The sequence below is a fragment of the Amblyomma americanum genome, chromosome 2 (genome assembly GCF_052857255.1).
Source record: "Amblyomma americanum isolate KBUSLIRL-KWMA chromosome 2, ASM5285725v1, whole genome shotgun sequence".
Lineage (NCBI taxonomy): Eukaryota > Metazoa > Arthropoda > Arachnida > Ixodida > Ixodidae > Amblyomma > Amblyomma americanum.
The window spans coordinates 98,845,667-98,864,445 of NC_135498.1; the positions used below are offsets into that span (position 1 = coordinate 98,845,667).

The 18,779-nt window shown below is 49.1% G+C and overlaps 1 protein-coding gene across 1 annotated transcript; it reads right to left on the reverse strand.

Annotated features, from left to right (window-relative positions):
* Positions 1-4,813: 4,813 nt before the first annotated feature.
* LOC144119922 (uncharacterized) lies at positions 4,814-7,790 on the reverse strand. The gene is made up of 4 exons (XM_077652424.1): positions 7,287-7,790; positions 6,309-6,439; positions 5,460-5,522; positions 4,814-4,845 (listed from the first exon to the last, which is right to left on the reverse strand). Exons 1-4 carry the CDS (start codon positions 7,679-7,681, stop codon positions 4,814-4,816), a joined length of 621 nt encoding a protein of 206 aa, XP_077508550.1. The 5' UTR covers positions 7,682-7,790.
* Between the last annotated feature and the right edge of the window lie 10,989 nt (positions 7,791-18,779).

Sequence of the window (18,779 nt, forward strand, 5' to 3'; positions counted from 1 at the left end):
ATTTCGTCTAATAAGACAGATTTTCGAATCCAACTTCGTATGCAGCAAAGCACTCACTTCCACTTTCCTGTGCGGCAAATTCTTCTTGCGGTTGAAGACAGTAATTACACAAAGGAGTACATCTGCTCCATAGAAGTGCGGTAGGAAAGACAACAGTCGAAGCGCTAAGCACTGCGCAGCTTCGCATTGCAGCTTTCAATGTTAGGCCCTCGTACTAAACCCGGTGCCGTAATCGGCACGTTCATTAGGCCAAACATTATGCTGCAGTACGGCCTCTATTGTAAGTTTTTTGGTTCTATACATGCGGACGGCTCAAGACTGTCTCAGAATTCGACACATTCCGAGACCTGCGCACAAAATTTTATAAGCGGGGCGTTCTGCTGCTTTAAACTTTAAGCTAAAAACTAGAAGCATAAATGGTTTCTGGTAGCTTGAAAAAATATCGCAATTGTTGCATCAATTGCTATAATCACGTGGTTCAGGAATGTAGCCACTGTCTCCTGAATGTCAGAATCATTTGACCCATAGCTAATCAAGCCGAGAACCTGCAGCTGAAGCAGGCATTTAAGACTCTCGGAAAGAATTTTTGAAATATGGACCTGCGGTGTGCTCTAACAGTCCTGCATTACCTGCTGCGATGCAATCACTGTCTTGTAAGGCAGAATGGCTGCCAAATTTTCTTCGCTTCGTTGGGATCTGGCGCGGAACGTTTTTGGTCATGAAGGGAAGTCGGCAGCCTACCATTGACACATGAATGCAGCAAAACTTGAGCATATACTTGAGTTTCAGCTAAGCTGGCCCGCCGCGCCCAGTTCCGGCCGTGACTTGTGTCGACAGGGATGAGTGTGTGATCAATTTAATACTGAATGTAAGAAGAGCATCTCCTCCTAGTTTCTTGCTCAGAGTTTTCAAGCAGAGAACTTTCCTGTAGTGCCCGCTGTTGAAACCCCCGACTTTCAATAGAGAGATTGAATCTAGGGAAACGTAATTCTTACCCTGTTAAGTTCGATCCTATCTCTATTTGAATAAGTATTTTTTCAGTCATTGGCTACATTTTCATTACTTCAATGAGCCAATAATCACCACGGGCTAATTAAAACGATCTACTTTAAAAATGATACATCCATGAGCTCAGGACGCGACCGCCGCTCGCCAACAACAACGGGCTCCTCCCCCAATCAGCGTCGTGCTAGATCACTATCATCATTGTCATGCTCTCAGGTTGCTCGTCAACAACACCACTCTCGGCACGGCACAACTCGAGCCACAACTATCAACTAACAACTATCAAATTTAACCGCCTCTCCTGCTCCTCCTATCTTCCTCTTCGTCTCACCTCGCTTGGTCGCTCGCGACCAGCTCATGTGCTCCGCGGGCATGCATCTTGCATCAGGTGCATTATCTGTGAGTTCGCCCATGATTTATTCCTGATGAAATGCCTTCTGGTGCGGAAAAATTTAGCGGAACCTAATAAAACATTTGGAATGCAAGAACGTCGCTTTGCCGCTTTCCAACCGTCGCCCTCTTTTTTACTCAACACATTGAAAACCGTCGCAAGAGCAGCGATCCTCGCCCTTCACGTGGTCTGCATTGTTTTGCTGACGAGTATATTTCTGTAAAAGATGACAATAAGAATAAAAATTTCCACAAAAACTTAGGAATTAAAGGGACTTGCAACCGATCCCTATACGAACTGCACCCCGGCAAAGCAAGACAGCTGTGCGTGCACTCTTTTGGAAGAAAGGGTTTAATTGAGATCGCGATAAATTAGCGCATAAAAAGAGACAACGTATTTACAGGTGCGCACGCTCACTTTCAAACTACACAAAACAAGGAAGATCAAAACTATGAAAAAACAATGCGTTTGAACTCCTATTCAGAGAGTTAAAACTGCAGGCCCGCTTTATGACCGGTAGCAGAAACTGGGGCAGGTTTTCTCCTTTCTGTGGGTGGCGTCCTTAGCGTTCATTACTGTTGCAATGATACTCGGAGGACATCCTTAAAGACAAACCTAACGCAAGCTAGGATAGTAATGTTGAAAGGATAGGTGCCAGGGTACTGCATCCGCTGCTCGTCTGGAGTGAGAATGCTCGCGAAACTACGAGCAAGGAAATTATTTGCGGCGCCTATGAAAGCTGAAGTAGCTCTTGAATTGCTAAGAAACATGATTATTATCGATTTGTTCCCGGCAAATTCACCGCCATTTATTTTTCGGTCCAGTCGGCACCCTTGAAAGGCGCAATTACTGGGCGCACTTCGTGATTAAACTTCCATACTTATGCAATTAAATTGTCGATGTGATTTTTACATGATCACAAGAATTGTTTTCTCTTCTTGACCAGAAAAAAGAGCGGCATTTTCTTGATCGCATGCAAATCCCCGTGACCCTTGCTTGCACTGCTGAAATGTTCACTAGCCATGCTCTGAGTGCTGCTAAGCAATGCACAAAATGAGCGCACTTAGCGTCCTTAAAAGACGTACTTTCCGTTTAAACCAATGCAGTCTATAGTAACATGCATGGGTTTCAGCGAGACGTTCTATTATGCATGGGTTTCAAAAACAATTTTTTTCACCTTGTTTAAAGAGAGATGTCGAAGAGACCAAGTAAACAAAGATCAGATGATTGACACTTACGTGGTTTGGTGACGCCTGTGCAAGAAACCGGAAAAAGAGGCAACGCACGTGACAAACATTAAATTAAACGAGCATGCACAACTTACCCTTTTCATGCCTTTTTGACAACTTGAGGAAACTTTTTTTTTCCTCTGATCACACTTTCTCGCTTTTCTTTTAAAGAATATACCTTCATTTGTAAAGGGCAGGTCACAGGGGCGTGCGATTTGTAGGAGTAGTAGGCTCGCTTGGGAACGACGTCTCATATGAATAATGTAGTTAAAACTTAAACAAATATGAATCAATAGTGAAAGAGCCGAAACGAATACGAATCAATAGTGAAAGAACCGAAACGAATACGAATCAATAGTGAAAGAACCGAATCGAACATGAATCGAATATTTATGTGAATAATCGCTACTCGGGTGAATATTCACACGAAACGACCATTCATGCGAAACATCGGAGCGCAACCAGCGGCGCCCTAAATCTTGGAGTTAAAGCTGCGTCTCTGGAAAGACGCACCACTCATCTCCACTTGGCAACACGTAACACGGTGACTGACATGTCTCACCCATAGGACAACAATCTTTTGCGACGCTGATGTCGGCAGCCAGCAAACTAGCGCCAAATTTAAGTGATGAAAAGGACGAAAGTTTGAGCCATCTACTCCGGCACTCAGCATGAAGGTCGCGTTTGCTACAAGTCCAGCTTTCTCGGGCAAAAATTTTCAAAATTGCAAAATTGTAAGCTGCCATGGAAACACTGAAGGCAATTATCTATTCATCTGATATGTATCAAAATCTTTCTTTTCAAGTGTTTCCATCGATCGCATCAATCGAACAGTTAAGACTGCCATAGAAAACCAATGGGGAATGCTTTTCACAATAGCAAAAGCCTGAATAGAAAAAAATACACGAGTGCCGTCAGGCGCTCCGGGGATATACTCATTCTTTGTAGTGAAATCTACATTATATGAAACAATTGCCTTCATAAACGGTTTCCCGCTCAAAGGTACTTTTGTCCAGAATTGCTGGGTATGAACATAATTGAACCATGTCACGTCGCCCAGACTTGAAGGTAGTCAGACAAATTGACTGGGTCGCGGCTCTGACACCTCCATCCCGCACTGGGCGTCGTCAGAGTAAGCCCTAGTTTTTTGAAATAGTCGTCGAAAAGTATTCGAAAACTCCAGAACGGATTAGGGTCGTTTCAAATAATTTCGAATATGCACTATTATATTCGTTCAGAGAAATGAAAAGAAGGATATTGCATTTACTATTCAGAATTTTTTAATATTCGCGCACCCCTAGCACATAAATATTCACTTTTTCTTTCTTTTTCTGGTAGCGAAGGGGACAAACTATTCACATCGTTCACGGTGTCTCCATGAATGCACTTGTTAGCTGTCAGTTCTCGTTACTACGTGGCGTAATGGGCTACTAATGGCCGCAGCTTTAGTCGGTAACCTTTGATACAACACGCTTTTATCTGTCCCATTCCAGGAATGAGTACGAAACGTTGGGAATCGTTTTTAAGATAGAGGTACAACTCCCCGGTTTACGGCCAGCTCGTGTGGCTCTGCTCAGTGCTTGCTTTCGTTTGCATGTTTTGCATGCATTACTTCTTTTAGGAGTGAAAATTTGGTCTATTTGTTTGCCTAATTTCTTTCGAAAGGAACGAGCGATAAATGCAACCGAAATCTAGAGAGGAGTGCTGAATCACAATGAGGACCGATATATAACGTTACTACAGAAACTGACCAACCAATAATGCAGGAGGGTCCGAATTGTCTCTGCAAGCCTAGAACTTTCCTCACAGCATGCCCAACATTCTCAGACAAATTTAGAAAATGAGAAAACTGTAAGACATTGTTATCAAAATATTTAATGTAGTGGTCCATTGTTCTGATATGTAGCAAAAAGTGTTTCCATCGATCACAATGAAAAGTTAAGACTGCCAGTGAAAACCAATCGGGAACGCTTATGAAGATAGCAAAAACGTTAATAGAAAAAAAATGCAACAGTGCCGTCGGGAGATCTGCAGATATATTGATCGTTACAGTGAAATTTTACATCATGTGCAAAAATTGTGTTCATAAACAGTTTCCCGCTCAAAAACGTTTGTCCAGAATAGCTGGGTATGACTAAAGAAATCGTATAATTAACGATGTTGGGGAGTACGAATTTTCTCTGTAAGCCTAGATCCTCGCAAGAATCTGTAAATCTAGCTCTAAAAACGTAAGCAAAATTTAAACAGTGTACAAACTTTTATCGGCTAATTACAGTGCTAATTACTCTATATACTCTGCTGTTGTTCACGAACAGCAGCCGCTCTGTCCTCTTGCGCAGACACGGGAGAGCGACGTCAATAAGTGTTTTTACCTACAACAAAATTGAGGCTTTCGAAGTTATTACTAACACTCTTTACGTGCCAAGCCAGACTTTGGCCCATGCCCACCTAGGACCCACCTAAACAAAAACTGTCCATGTTAAGAGCCTGTGAAGCTTTTATTCCAATTCATGTCGGCCATTTCGTTTACTTCTTATTTTCAGGCTTCCAGTGTACAATTCTTATGAATTCAGCTGCCTGTTATTTCAGGATTCTAGAAGCCATTTATTGAGCGAAAGGTTGCAAAGAGGCGACCAAGCATATATGCGAATATTGTGACCTCTGTCAAAGCGATACTGCGGTACTAAATCTAATGTCAGCGCAACGAAATACATCACTTTAATGCTAAAACAACAACCGATAAGCGGCTGAGCCAGGAGCAGCTGTTAGCAACTGTGCTTGCAACATGTTTGGGTTCTAGGCTGGCGGATATATTTAACGCAAGACGAGCTTACCTTCAAGAAATGTGACCGTGGTGTCAGTCTGCTCGGGTGGGTTTTCCAATGGCGGTGGCTTCACTGCATGTGAAGAAGACCAAGGCGGCATAACAGGTGCGACGGGAATAAAAATTTTCCATGGGTATATTTCGCGCAAACCACAAGCATATAAAACAAGCATATAAAACCTGGTTGTGGAAAACTCGTCCAATATCATTGCCATCGAGCCTCTAATTTTTAAACTGAGAAAATTACCATTCGCCTCCCAGCTTTCAACATACGGCTTGAAAGACTGTTTAAAGACAATTGCCGCTTTTTTTTTTTTGATGTCATTCGTGTCATTATATTAGTTACATGTATGAGAACAGGGATGCTTTGTAGCGGGAGCCAATTCTATGGCGTCTCTGGGTGATATGCCACAACTACTGTTTCCACGAGTAAGGCATCTTTCATGCAACAGTAAGAGCTTAACGAATTGACGAAATATCGATCGCCACATAGCAGTCACCAAAACAAAAGAGCACTGGCGCGCATCGGGACTTCCTGGCGTTCGTGCCTGTCTACAAGTCAGATTCCCGGAGAATATGGTGTTGGTGTGGGAGGCATTCTTTCATAATATAACACATGCCTTAATATGGTACTCAGCATTCACCACAGCCGACGATACTACGTCATTAAATAACTCCATGGATGCAGCCGTTGCCTCCGGGACATGAGTCTTAAAATGAGACACTTTAGTGTTGTCTACACTCTTTATTGATTCCTTCCAGAGTCGTAAGTAACGTAGCACCAACACCGAGGGAAATTTGTTTTGTATGTGTCAAGCTTTATAATAAGCCCAAACAGAGGTGATCAAAATGAACGAACGTCGGTAGGTGAAGTAGACAGCTCCTCCGCCCAGGGCCGTCATAATGAAGATAAGATAGCAGCAGGCGCAAAGAAACACCAGTGGATCCGGGATGATGGGCTTCTGGGTCAGCTCGTAAAGGGCTCGCTGGCTGCACGTGCAAAAAGTAAAAGGAAGCGCTCTATTCAGTTGCATGGAATTATTTCCTGCTGGTGTAACCTCTGGGTGAAAGCGCTGTATTGTCAATGCATAAAGTGCTGGTATGTGTCCTAAGAACCGTCCACGTTTTGGTAAAGCAGTCAGCGTTGCCTCCAAAGCAAATCTTCTTTATGACCAAAGATTTCCGAAATACTCCGTTAGCAAGTTCATCGTAAAGACAAGGGTATCTTGACAACACAAAACAACGTGAACAAAGGTTGAAGAGAGAGGCTGAGCATGTTTAACCAATGTTTCGAGAAAAGGACTTGTCAGAAGAAGAAAAGTCTTCGTGTCGAAACGATGGCTAAGCACCTTGAGGCTCCCCCTCCATTGTTCACTTTGTCCCGTGTCTCGATTAGCAAAGCATCAAAATTATTATTTTTTGTGCACAGACATCACACAAGAAAATAATATAAATCCTTGCACTCAGCCAAGCTTCACGTTTCCCAACGCAGTATGTGAAGGGATTTCTACACCGCGAAAGGAAATATGGACTCCCGAAGCGCGAATACGAAGTGAGCTCGTAAAAAGTTTGGCATCATCCGTGCGAAGAACTTTTGCTTCTGTTTGCATATTCCATGAGAGCTCCGAATACCGTCATCGCATGCCCTCCTTTTGACAGTAGCCAATCTGTAGCCAAGATGTGAACTTAATATTTCCCGCCGTGAGACTCACCCCCTGCTCGAGGACGCTGCACGAGAGAATCTAGGTTCCAATATCTGCGTACCACAGGGATATTCTTCAACTACAGTGCAGCTCGAATGACTGTCGCGTGGGCGATTCCAACCAAGGTCACTCACAGGAGCATCTGAGCTTCGAGTTCCGCCATTGCCTCCTCCGAGAAGACCCCTGGAGCAGCTCCCGGATCCGCTGGGGGTGCCACTGGCGGGGCTGCAGGCTGGGGGGCTGCTCTCTGAAAACCAGCCGGCGGAGGCGGAAGCGGAGGTCGCGCTCCGGCGATGGCCTGTCCACCGGGCCAAGCTGGCGGCATCCCTGCCCGCTTGGATCCCGCTATGGACTGCCTCCGGGCTATGGACTGCCGCCGGACCATGGCGGCAGCACGCGCGGTAGCAATGGCGGAGCCACCGCGAAAGGGGCCCCCGGGTGCCCCGGCCACGGGACCTGGGTAGCCGAGTGGACCACCGGGACCCACTGGACGGTTCTTCGGGAAGAGAGGGACCTGTGAGTGCTGCATCTGGTCGGCAAGGTGAGGAGCGGTAAAAATGACCTCCGCCTTAGGGCGTTGAAAATCGGGGCACTGCCTTGCTGGAGGGGACGCGTCGGTTGTAGGTTCGCCACCGAGCGTGAGTCCTCGTGTATGCAGCTCGCACTCCGGTGCGCGTGTAGCGCTGATGATGATAATAGCCTCACAAAGTCGCATACCCACAAGGACGATTGGCTATAACCAGGTGGTGGTGGTGGTTACAACTTTATTGCCACAAAATGGAAAGGATTCATTGGGGATGTGGTGATTCCAGGGTGGCATCCAGTCGGGGGCGACCTCTTGAGCTCGCTGTAGTAAATAATTATTCTTAGAATGGCTAAAGCCACTTCACTAGTAATAAAGTTTATTGTTGCTACTGGAGTTGTTTTAGAACCGTCTTCTCATCGGTGAAGTGCCCTCGGCGTCTGAGCTTTGTGTAAAAATGGAGACAAAGTGATAATATTGATTATGCATTTAGTTCCGGCTATTTAGTACTTGCACCGCTAGAGGAATATTTGCCAAAGTAAGGCACAAATACCTGAGGGCAGTGGAAACAATGCATCAGTTGTTACAGAATGCATCGCCAACGTTATATATAGCACCGTCTCTGAAGATTACTTCTTGGGTGTTCTACAAAATTGCTCTTTCTCATCCATGTTGCCGTTTGCCATGCAGACACTTCTATCGTTTGCCTCTAAGCATCCGACATTTGAAGGATGCTGCGTTGCGTGCCATCTTTTGTTGCCTCGAGGAACCAAAGTTCTGGACTACTTTTTTTTCAATTCGTCTAACAGACAAGCTTTAAGTATGAGCGCAAGAAATTGTTTAACATTTCATTTCTTGCTCCACATCCTCGCTACGTTCACTTTCCCGCAAATTAAACAAAATCCTAGATATTGAAATGTAAGTTTCCCAAAAATTGCACCTTTCCGAGGCAATGTCCGAATATTGTCGGAAAAAAAGAGTAAATGCCGTAATCTGAGCAAAAAAGAAAAATAAGAATTGAGGATGGCTAATAGCACGCCACTTACAGCTGGAAAAACGTTGCCTAATGTCCTTTGCCACTAATTCAAACTGTACCAAGCAATATTTGCGCTTTCAGGGAATTCTTTGACAACAAAATTTTGACGCAGATAGAGAACAATCAACGGAAGCAACACGTACGCAAGAGGTTGTACGAAAGAATATGCACGATAAGTTCGTGACGTAAACGCGAAGATAAAACAAAAGTATGAAGACATATCATGTTATTATTTTGCTTTCGTAAAAGCACATCTTGTTATTGGCATCGTTATGTTTGTTGCCGCTGTGAATACAAAAATAAAGGAAAAGAGGAGGTGAGGTACCGGAGGCGGCCACGTCACTCTGAGTAAAGGTGAGGGAGGGACCAGGAAAATAGGCGTGCATGAGCAGAGCCGAGGGACGCAGAACACAGCTCACATGGTCGAAATGCCGTAGGAAAACGTCGGTGTAAAAAAAGGCCCAGTATGGTTGTCACTGAGTTCTTATAGGTAAAGCGTGATGCCGATCAGTGGGCACGTTTTCACATGCATGCTGGTGGTTCGCATTGCTTGGCTACTGATTCGTTCCTAGTCATTGCTACGGATACGTGGCACGCTTCATGTTTGTGCTGAAATATACCTTGAACTGCGCGCTCATCACCGTCTCCTGGTCAATTCTATCTATATAAATAGAGGTGTTTTTACGATCATTTTATTTTATTTTTATGCTTTTGGCATCAGCACCTTTCCACATTAAGGTATGGAACATCAAGGAAGAAAAATGACAATTTATGAATGTGCGACCGTACGCGGTGCGTGTGCGCGCGCGCGCGCGTGTGTGTGTGTGTGTGTGTGTGTGTGTGTGTGTGTGTGTGTGTGTGTGTGTGTGTGTGTGTGTGTGTGTGTGTGTGTGTGTGTGTGTGTGTGTGTGTGTGTGTGTGTGTGTGTGTGTGTGTGTGTGTGTGTGTGTGTGTGTGTGTGTGTGTGTGTGTGTGTGTGTGCGTGCGTGCGTGCGTGCGTGCGTGCGTGCGTGCGTGCGTGCGTGCGTGCGTGCGTGCGTGCGTGCGTGCGTGCGTGTCCACCGAAATACTTTCAGGGGCCTACTAAATGTCACTCAGCCATTGATGCCAGCAAAGTGTTCAAAAAATAGCGAAAATAGTTTCTCATCACAGCTTAATGCTTTGCGGTTTCTGGTCATTGTGCTCACATGAACCAGAATAATGCGTGCCGGTCAGACACCACAAAATCTAGAAAAATGCCCTTGTAACTCAGTTTTCAACCATGAAACTGATAAATAATAACACAAATTTCGCTTTTACCGCTCATGGATATAAAAGTATGTTTGCTCAGACTCGAGCTAGCGGCACCCGCCAAATATGAGGTTTACAATGCCCGATTTTCTGAACCACGTTTTCACTAGCGTCACTGATAAAAAAATCGGTGAAGTCAGATGGCAAGGCACAAAGAACGCAACGTAGTTTGCAAGAAAGAGATCAGTTGTTATAAGTCACCGCACAACGTCAGTAAGCAGTAAGGGGGCGTTTTCAACTGTTTGCTTGCTAGCTGAACAAGGTTTAGGACATGATTCGCAGGAAGCAAATATTTCAGGCGCAGATAACACAATAACCGCTAACATTAAACGTTCGTTTCGTTATATTGCAACGAATAGTACACCAAAAGCACTCGGGGACCAAGGAGCTACACAGCCGGTAGAGCGAGCACGAGCAGGAAGATTTTCTTCATTCTCTGCTTCTATCGCCTGAGTTCCCTTCGTCCTCCTCTTCTATCACCTGTGTCATTGCTCCCTCCACTGCAGCATCGCCCCGATGCTGCCATCGTGCGCTAGAGTGACGAGCAGAAAGCGAGCGTGCTAGGGTGAGGCACGAGGATCACAACATAGAACAGGGCACAGCGGTCAGCCTCAAGTTCAATCGGGTGGTCGGTCGTGGTACGGCTTCATACGAACGACGTGCACAACGTCGGTAAGCTTGCGTCTGTGGGATGAGCTGGCTTGGGTGGCGGGTTGAACTTCGTAGGTGACATCGCTAATGCGGCGGAGGACACGGTATGGGTCGAAATATCGACGGAGTAATTTTTCAGACAGCCCGCGGTGACGAGCGGGCGTCCAAATCCACACATAGTCGCCTGGCTCGTAGGCAACGAAGCGCCGTCCCTGGTTGTAGCGGCCAGCGTCTAGTTGCTGTTGACGGTGTATGCGCTGCCTTGCCAGTTGCCGTGCTTCTTCCGCACGCTGCACAAAAGTGGCGATGTCGAGGTCAGGGTCTCTCTCGCAGTGGGGGTCAACAGGCAGCATAGCATCCAGCGTAGTAGTAACTCGACGGCCGAAGACAAGCTGGAAGGGAGTGAGCCGCGTTGTCTCCTGCAGTGCCGTATTGTAAGCGAATGTAGCGTATGGCAGAATTTGGTCCCAGGTTTTATGCTCTATATCCACGTACATGGAAAGCATGTCGGCCAGAGTTCTGTTGAGCCGTTCCACCAAGCCATTGGTCTGCGGGTGGTACGCCGTCGCACGTCTATGGCTGGTGTGCGTCAGTTTCAGCACAGCCTGGGTTAGGTGGGCTGTGAAAGCTGCCCCACGGTCAGTAATAATGACCGCAGGGGCGCCATGACGCAGGACGATGCTGTGGACAAAAAACTCGGCTACTTCGGCAGCAGTTCCGCTCGTAAGCGACGTGGTCTCAGCATAACGTGTCAAGTAGTCCGTCGCAACAGCGATCCACCGTTTTCGAGTGGATGACTTCGGGAAGGGGCCAAGGAGATCCATTCCAACTTGTTGAAAAGGGATCTTCGGTGGCGCTATTGGCTGAAGAAATCCAGCTGGTTTCATGGGTGGAGACTTCCGGCGTTGGCAGTCGCGGCAGGTTCGCACGTAGGTCTGCACTGATGGAAGTAATTTGGGCCAATAGTACTTCTCCCGAATCCTTGACAGCGTGCGACTGACTCCCAAGTGGCCGGTGGACGGCTCGTCGTGACAAGCGCTCAAGATGTCAGGTCGTAACTGGGTGGGCACCACGAGTAAAAATGTTTCGGTGGACTTTCCAAATTTGTTCTTGTAGAGAACGCCATTTCGCATGGTGAAGGATTGCAGGCCACGACGAAAAACACGCGGAACCCGACCACTGTGACCTTCCAGGTGCTCGATGAGCGGCGCTAGCTCCGGGTCCGTTCGTTGAAGCTGAGCCACATGGGATGGGCTAAGAGCACAAATGAAAGGAAGATCTTCGGTGATTTCTTGCGGAGCATGGTCCACGGGTGCGCGTGATAAGCAATCCGCATCTTGGTGCTGCCGGCCCGACTTGTAAACGACAGTCACGTCGTACTCTTGCAAACGGAGGCTCCACCTAGCCAACCGGCCGGACGGATCTTTAAGGCTTGCCAGCCAGCATAACGAGTGATGGTCGCTGACAACACGGAAGGGTCGTTCGTACAGGTATGGACGAAACTTGCTGATGGCCCAGATCACCGCAAGGCATTCTTTCTCTGTCGTCGAATAGTTCGCCTCCGATCGCGAAAGTGTTCGGCTCGCGTAAGCGATAACGCGTTCCACGCCGTCCTGCCACTGGATAAGTACCGCCCCAAGGCCAACATTGCTGGCATCGGTGTGTATGTCGGTGGCGGCGTCTTCATCGAAATGGGCGAGTATCGGGGGGCTGTGTAGGCGGTTGCGGAGCTCCTGAAAAGCTTCTTCTTGGTCGCTTCCCCACAGAAAGGGTATTTCGTCTCTAGTCAGTGCTGTCAACGGGTCAGCTATTCTGAAGAAATCGGGCACGAAGCGTCGGTAGTAAGAACAGAGGCCCAGAAAACGTCGAAGTGCCTTCTTGTCGGTTGGGCGCGGAAAATTGGAGACGGCAGCAGTCTTGTCGGGGTCCGGGAGAACGCCTTGTGCGCTAACAACATGGCCAAGGAAGCGAAGTTCCTTGAAACCAAAATGACATTTCTCGGGCTTGATCGTTAGTTGCGCGCATTTCAGGGCTCGAAGCACGATGCGCAGCCGGTCCAAGTGTTGATCGAAGGTAGGCGAGAAAATGACGACGTCGTCCAAGTACACCAAGCAAGACTGCCACTTCAGACCGGATAAAACGGTGTCCATCATACGCTGGAACGTGACCGGCGCCGAGCAAAGACCAAACGGGAGCACCTTGAACTCGTATAAACCGTCTGGAGTCACGAAAGCCGTCTTCTCTCGGTCTCTCTGGTCCACCTCTATCTGCCAGTATCCGCTTTTGAGATCTAATGAGGAGAAGAACCTGGCGTCACGTAATCGGTCGAGGGCATCGTCAATCCTGGGAAGCGGATAAACGTCCTTTTTGGTCACGTTGTTTAGTTTCCGGTAATCAACACAGAATCTCAAGGTGCCGTCTTTCTTTCTGACGAGGACCACGGGCGACGCCCATGGGCTTGTTGACGGCTGAATAACATCGTCTGCAAGCATTTCATCGACTTGCGTTTTAATGGCTTCGCGTTCCTTGGGAGAAACACGGTATGGGCGCTGGCATACAGGCGGCGTGGCCTCGTCTGTGACGATGCGATGCTTGGCGACAGGTGTACGACCGACCCTGGAGCTGGTGGCGAAGCAATCTGCAAAATCTGCTAGAAGAGCAGACAGAAGATTCTTCTGCTCAGGTGCCAAGTCCGGGTTGATTTTCACGGTCTGCAGGGCGTGGCATGGTGCGGCCTCGTCTTGAGGGCTGGCCCCGACGGCGCATAAATCAGGCAACACAGTAACTTCGTGAAGTAAGGCAACAACCGTGTCCCTGGCGAGGTGCTGAACCTCGTTGGCGAAGTTCGTGAGTAGGACACTAGTACAACCGTTATGCAACTGGACGAGGCCTCGAGCGACGGCTATTCCCTTCGCGAGCAGCAGCGGGAGGTGGCTATCCGCGATACCCTCGTAATCGTGGAACAAGTCATGTCTCACGAGAACCAGGACGCTAGACCGTGGTGGCACCATCACGTCATCGTCGACTATACGCAGAGCGTTGATTCCCGGATCTCTGTCGGTATGCGCCACGGCCTGTTTCGTCGAGAACGTGATCCGGGCTTCGTTCAGATCAATGACAGCGCCGTTCGTCTGCAGAAAGTCGAGGCCGAGGATCAAGTCCCTCGAACACTCGGACAGTACCACGAATTCACAGACGTACAGAAAACCACGGATGCCGACCCTTGCAGTACACTTGCCAGCAGGGGTAATCAGGTGACTCCCAGCAGTACGAATGCTCGGCCCAGACCATCGCGTCAAAACCTTCTTTAATTCTTGGGCGAGGGCACGGCTCATTAAGGAGTAATCGGCACCGGTGTCGAGTAAGGCGGAGACGTCGACTCCATCAATTGTTACGTACAAATCGGAGGTAGCGTGTCGGATGCTGTCGCTACCTGTCCCCAGCGAAATGGCGTATCGGCGTGATGGTGGCGGAGGATCTTCACATTTCCCTACAGCAGCGGCCTTGCCTCCGGAGGCCGCCGGTATTAGTTTTCCCGGCGTGGGCTGGGCGAACGGCGTCCGGAATAGCTTTGCGCTCCGCGGGGACTTGGAGAACGGTAGCGCATTGGGGACGGTGATCGAGACCCGCGGCGACCGGATGTGACGGGATTCCGCCGCTCCAATAGGTGAGAGGCTATCTCAAGTGGCCTTTCGCCATTGCGAGGGCAGGGGTCGTCCGGGGCGAAACCCCGCAGGCCCACGCGGCGGTACGGGCACGCCCTATAGAGGTGACCCGCCTCGCCACAATGATAACAGAGGGGCCGACGGTCTGGGGCCCGCCACACTTGACTCTTACGCGTCCGCTCGTAGGCTGGCAGAGCGGGATCACGAGGGGGACCCGGTGGCCGCACTGATGGAGCCGCGGCATTGATGGTGTAGCCCGACGTCGGAACTTGACGGAGTACAGACGCGTACGTGGGTCTTGCGTCAAACTGGAGGGGTACCTCAGATGCTTGTTGTTGGGCTGCGAGGCGCACCTCGTCGCGGACGACGTCAGTCAGCGACGCGAAGGATGGCATGTTAGAAGGCGTCCGAAGGGCTTGGAGTTCCTCCCGGACGACGGAACGGATGAGTTCGCGTAAGTCGTCCGGGGCGCTTCCGAGATGCATAGAACAGGTGTCTGGCCCGAAGGCGTTGACGTCACGATTGTATTGGCGGGCTCGTTGCTGTAGAGTCTTCTCCATGGTGGCCGCCTCGCTGAGAAACTCGGCCACAGTGCGCGGTGGGCTGCGCACGAGTCCCGCGAATAGCTCCTGCTTGACACCACGCATTAAATGGCGAAGCTTCTTGTCTTCCGACATGGAGGGGTCCGCGCGCTTGAAAAGGCGGGTCATGTCCTCAAAGAACATGCGGACACTCTCGTTCGGGCGCTGGTTGCGCGAGTGTAGCGCAGCTTCAGCTCGCTCCCGGCGGTCGGCGTTTGGAAAGTGGCGAGCAGGTTGCGGCAGAAGGCCTCCCAGGATGGAAACGAAGCCTCATGGTTTTCGAACCATGTCCGCGCCGACTCTTCGAGAGCGAAATACACGTTGTGGAGCTTCCGCTCATCGCTCCACCCGTTGTAACGGGCGACACGCTCGAATGTCTCGAGCCAGTCCTCGGCGTCCTCGAACACGTCGCCATGAAAAGACGGGGGTGTTCGTGGCTGCTGGCACAGGATGTGAGCTGGGAGCCTACTCTCAGTTGACATGGCAGCTGGCTCCTCCGACGTCCGAGGCTGTGTCGTCCTGGTGGCTGCCGGAAGGGGTCTGAACTCTGGGGACTCTCCTCGCAGGCGGCGGCCGCGGCGCTGGTGAACCGGGGTGAAATCCGTGATCACAGGTGGGCAGCGCGGGTCTGGAAGCGTACCCAGCACTGCTTCCACCCGATTTGTAACGAATAGTACACCAAAAGCACTCGGGGACCAAGGGGCTACACAGCCAGTAGAGCGAGCACGAGCAGGAAGAAGATTTTCTTCGTCCTCTGCTTCTATCGCCTGAGTTCCCTTCTATCACCTGTGTCAATATGCTTGCAAAACTAGCGGTTTCGGTAATATATGGTTGTCGTCGGGGCAGATAAGGACAGCCACAAGTCATGCTGTCGCAACAAAAGAAAGGATAGCAGAGATGGCTCGCTAACAGCATGTTGCTGAAATGTAAAACAGCTTATCCATCCCATAGTGGTTCAAATAATGGACAATGGGGCTGTTCGTCCTATCAGCTACACTAAAAGTGTTGACAAGTACGACTATTTTAATTTGCATAAATGGTTATTGAATAGTGTAGAATAAAAAAACGTGCTCAAGTGCCAACGCCAGCCATCCCTTGCGCTAACTGGAGATATATTCTTTTCTTGATGAGGTAAGGGTAGTGGGGTTTAACAACCCAAAGATCCACATGGGCTGTGGGCGACGCCATATTCGCCGGATCTGAATTAATTTAGACCACATTGGGTTTTTGATACTTGAAAGACATGTCACAGCACACACTGCTGTCTTTGCGTTTCACATCCCTTTAAATATGACTGCCGCAAATGAGATTTCATCCCACATCCTTCGGCTGGGCATCTAAACGTCAGAGCCACTGAGTCACCACGGTACTTGATGGTATGCAGGGCGCTTAAAATGTGTGCAATTGCTTGGAAATTTTTCTTGAGTTCTCCCTCAAATTTGAAATATGAATCATTCTTACGTTGCTTCTTTTTCGTCTTTTAAAATTTACACATACCTACTGGCTTTCAGCTGGGTCGCATTCTGCATTCCTCTTTACATCCGCTGCCAATTCAATAAAAAGGCAGGAGCGAGCACTGCGCTTTCAGTAATATGATAGCGACCTGTACACATATTAGAAGAACTTCGCAGCATAAACAAGATAGCTAAACAAGCCCGATAGGACGCAGCGTTCGTCCTGTCCTGCTTGTTTACTGTCTTAGCCCCCGTCTTGTTTGCGCTGCGCAATTCTTCTATTATATATCAACACCAACTAGCCCACATATTGCTGATTCTCCCAGCACACGCCTGTAAAGCTGACGGCTGCCTTCGACAAAATAAGTGCAAAACAACGAGCTGGTCGAAAAAAAAAATTTCCGCTTGTACGGATTCACACTCCACTCAACTGCACTGATTTGATTAAAAGTAATTAACCAGGGCAAGTGCATTATGTGAGCTGGCGCGATCCTACACCGCCCACATTCTTTACGCTGCTAGCGTGTCCGCTTACGCACAAAATTCGCCCTGTGACGCACTTGTAATGCAAGCGTTTTGTAGTTCAGTAAGAATCAACAACACTGGGTATTTTTACTACCCCGGGCGAGCTAGTGTCTCGCCTCTCCTTCACTTGACAATCTTTCTGATCATTACCTCCTTTCTCCTAAGCAGTGGGCACTTTTTCTTTTTCCGCGCTGCCTGTTCTCTACTCCTTCAAGACATTCTCACCTTCCTTTTTCCTGCGTTCGATGTCACGGATTGAGAAAAATTCTCGGCTCCTTGCCGAATCCTGCACAGATACAGCGGCGACACCCAGTGGACTGCACGCTTTGGCGCACACACATTATACACGCCCATACTCCCACAACACATCCTCCCCTAGTATTCAATATCTACACAACACACATGACAGCTTCTTATGTTAACTTAAGTATGTCCCTAGATTCGGGCAGCGGGCATTACGAAAGTACTTCGCAGACACCAAATCCAACAATCTGCGATTTTCGTGATTGATTTTGCCTCACCGTCACACGTGCGCCACGGCCTGTCGAATATACCTGCCCAAGAGAAGATACGGCAGCCTCGCTAGGCTGGTGCTGTGCTGCTCTGCCTGAAGCCTCGTTAAAATGTTCGCGCCAGTGTGCTGCCTTAGGTGACGGAGCTCTCAATGCCGGCTATGCTGTGTGCCGTGGCGCCAAGATGTGCACGGTATCTTCTGTCACCGTACAAGTTGCCTGCCTGCCTGCCCGCCCGCCCGCCTGCCTCCCCCCCCCCCCCGCCCGCCTACCTGCCTGCCCGCCTGCCCGTGCGCCCGCCCGCCCGCCTGCCTGCCCGCCTGCCTGCCTGCCCGCCTGCCAGCGCTCCCGCCCGCCCGCCCGTTCGCCCGCCCGACCGCCTGTCTGTCTGTCTGTCTGTCTGTCTGTCTGTCTGTCTGTCTGTCTGTCTGTCTGTCTGTCTGTCTGTCTGTCTGTCTGTCTGTCTGTCTGTCTGTCTGTCTGTCTGTCTGTCTGTCTGTCTGTCTGTCTGTCTGTCTGTCTGTCTGTCTGTCTGTCTGTCTGTCTGTCTGTCTGTCTGTCTGTCTGTCTGTCTGTCTGTCTGTCTGTCTGTCTGTCTGTCTGTCTGTCTGTCTGTCTGTCTGTCTGTCTGTCTGTCTGTCTGTCTGTCTGTCTGTCTGTCTGTCTGTCTGTCTGTCTGTCTGTCTGTCTGTCTGTCTGTCTGTCTGTCTGTCTGTCTGTCTGTCTGTCTGTCTGTCTGTCTGTCTGTCTGTCTGTCTGTCTGTCTGTCTGTCTGTCTGTCTGTCTGTCTGTCTGTCTGTCTGTCTGTCTGTCTGTCTGTCTGTCTGTCTGTCTGTCTGTCTGTCTGTCTGTCTGTCTGTCTGTCTGTCTGTCTGTCTGTCTGTCTGTCTGTCTGTCTGTCTGTCTGTCTGTCTGTCTGTCTGTCTGTCTGTCTGTCTGTCTGTCTGTCTGTCTGTCTGTCTGTCTGTCTGTCTGTCTGTCTGTCTGTCTGTCTCTGTCGGTCTCTGCCTGTCTCTGCAGTGTCTGTCTCTGTCTGTCTCTGTCTCTGTCTGTCTCTCTGTCTGTCTCTCTATCTGTCTGTCTGTCTCTGTCTGTCTCTCTCTGTCTGTCTCTCTGTCTGTTGCCAGGAAGAAAGGAAAGGTAAGTGTACAGGCCTGCCCACTGGCTCAAGCCGAGCCACAATCGCTACCACGTGCAGATAGTAGAAGAGTTAAAAGATGGGATAGGAAGACAGGATAGAAACGACGAGCGGTATAATGCCCCAGGCCGATCCCGGAGGCAGTGCAATACCGGGCCAACCGGTGGCGGAAGTGAAGCAACCTTTAAGCACTCCGCCACATTTCCAAAAATAAGTCCAATATGTTGGGTTCAAATGGGACCCGTATCAGAT

Bases quoted from the DNA above. Each gene is read 5' to 3' on its own strand.
- LOC144119922 (XM_077652424.1), bottom strand. From the start codon at position 7,681: ATGCAGCACTCACAGGTCCCTCTCTTCCCGAAGAACCGTCCAGTGGGT. The intron at 6,440-7,286 runs GTGAGTGACCTT...TTGCACGTGCAG, and splicing joins CTCGAAGCTCAGATGCTCCT to CCAGCGAGCCCTTTACGAGC. The intron at 4,846-5,459 runs GTAAGCTCGTCT...TTACGTTTTTAG, and splicing joins CACGGTCACATTTCTTGAAG to AGCTAGATTTACAGATTCTT.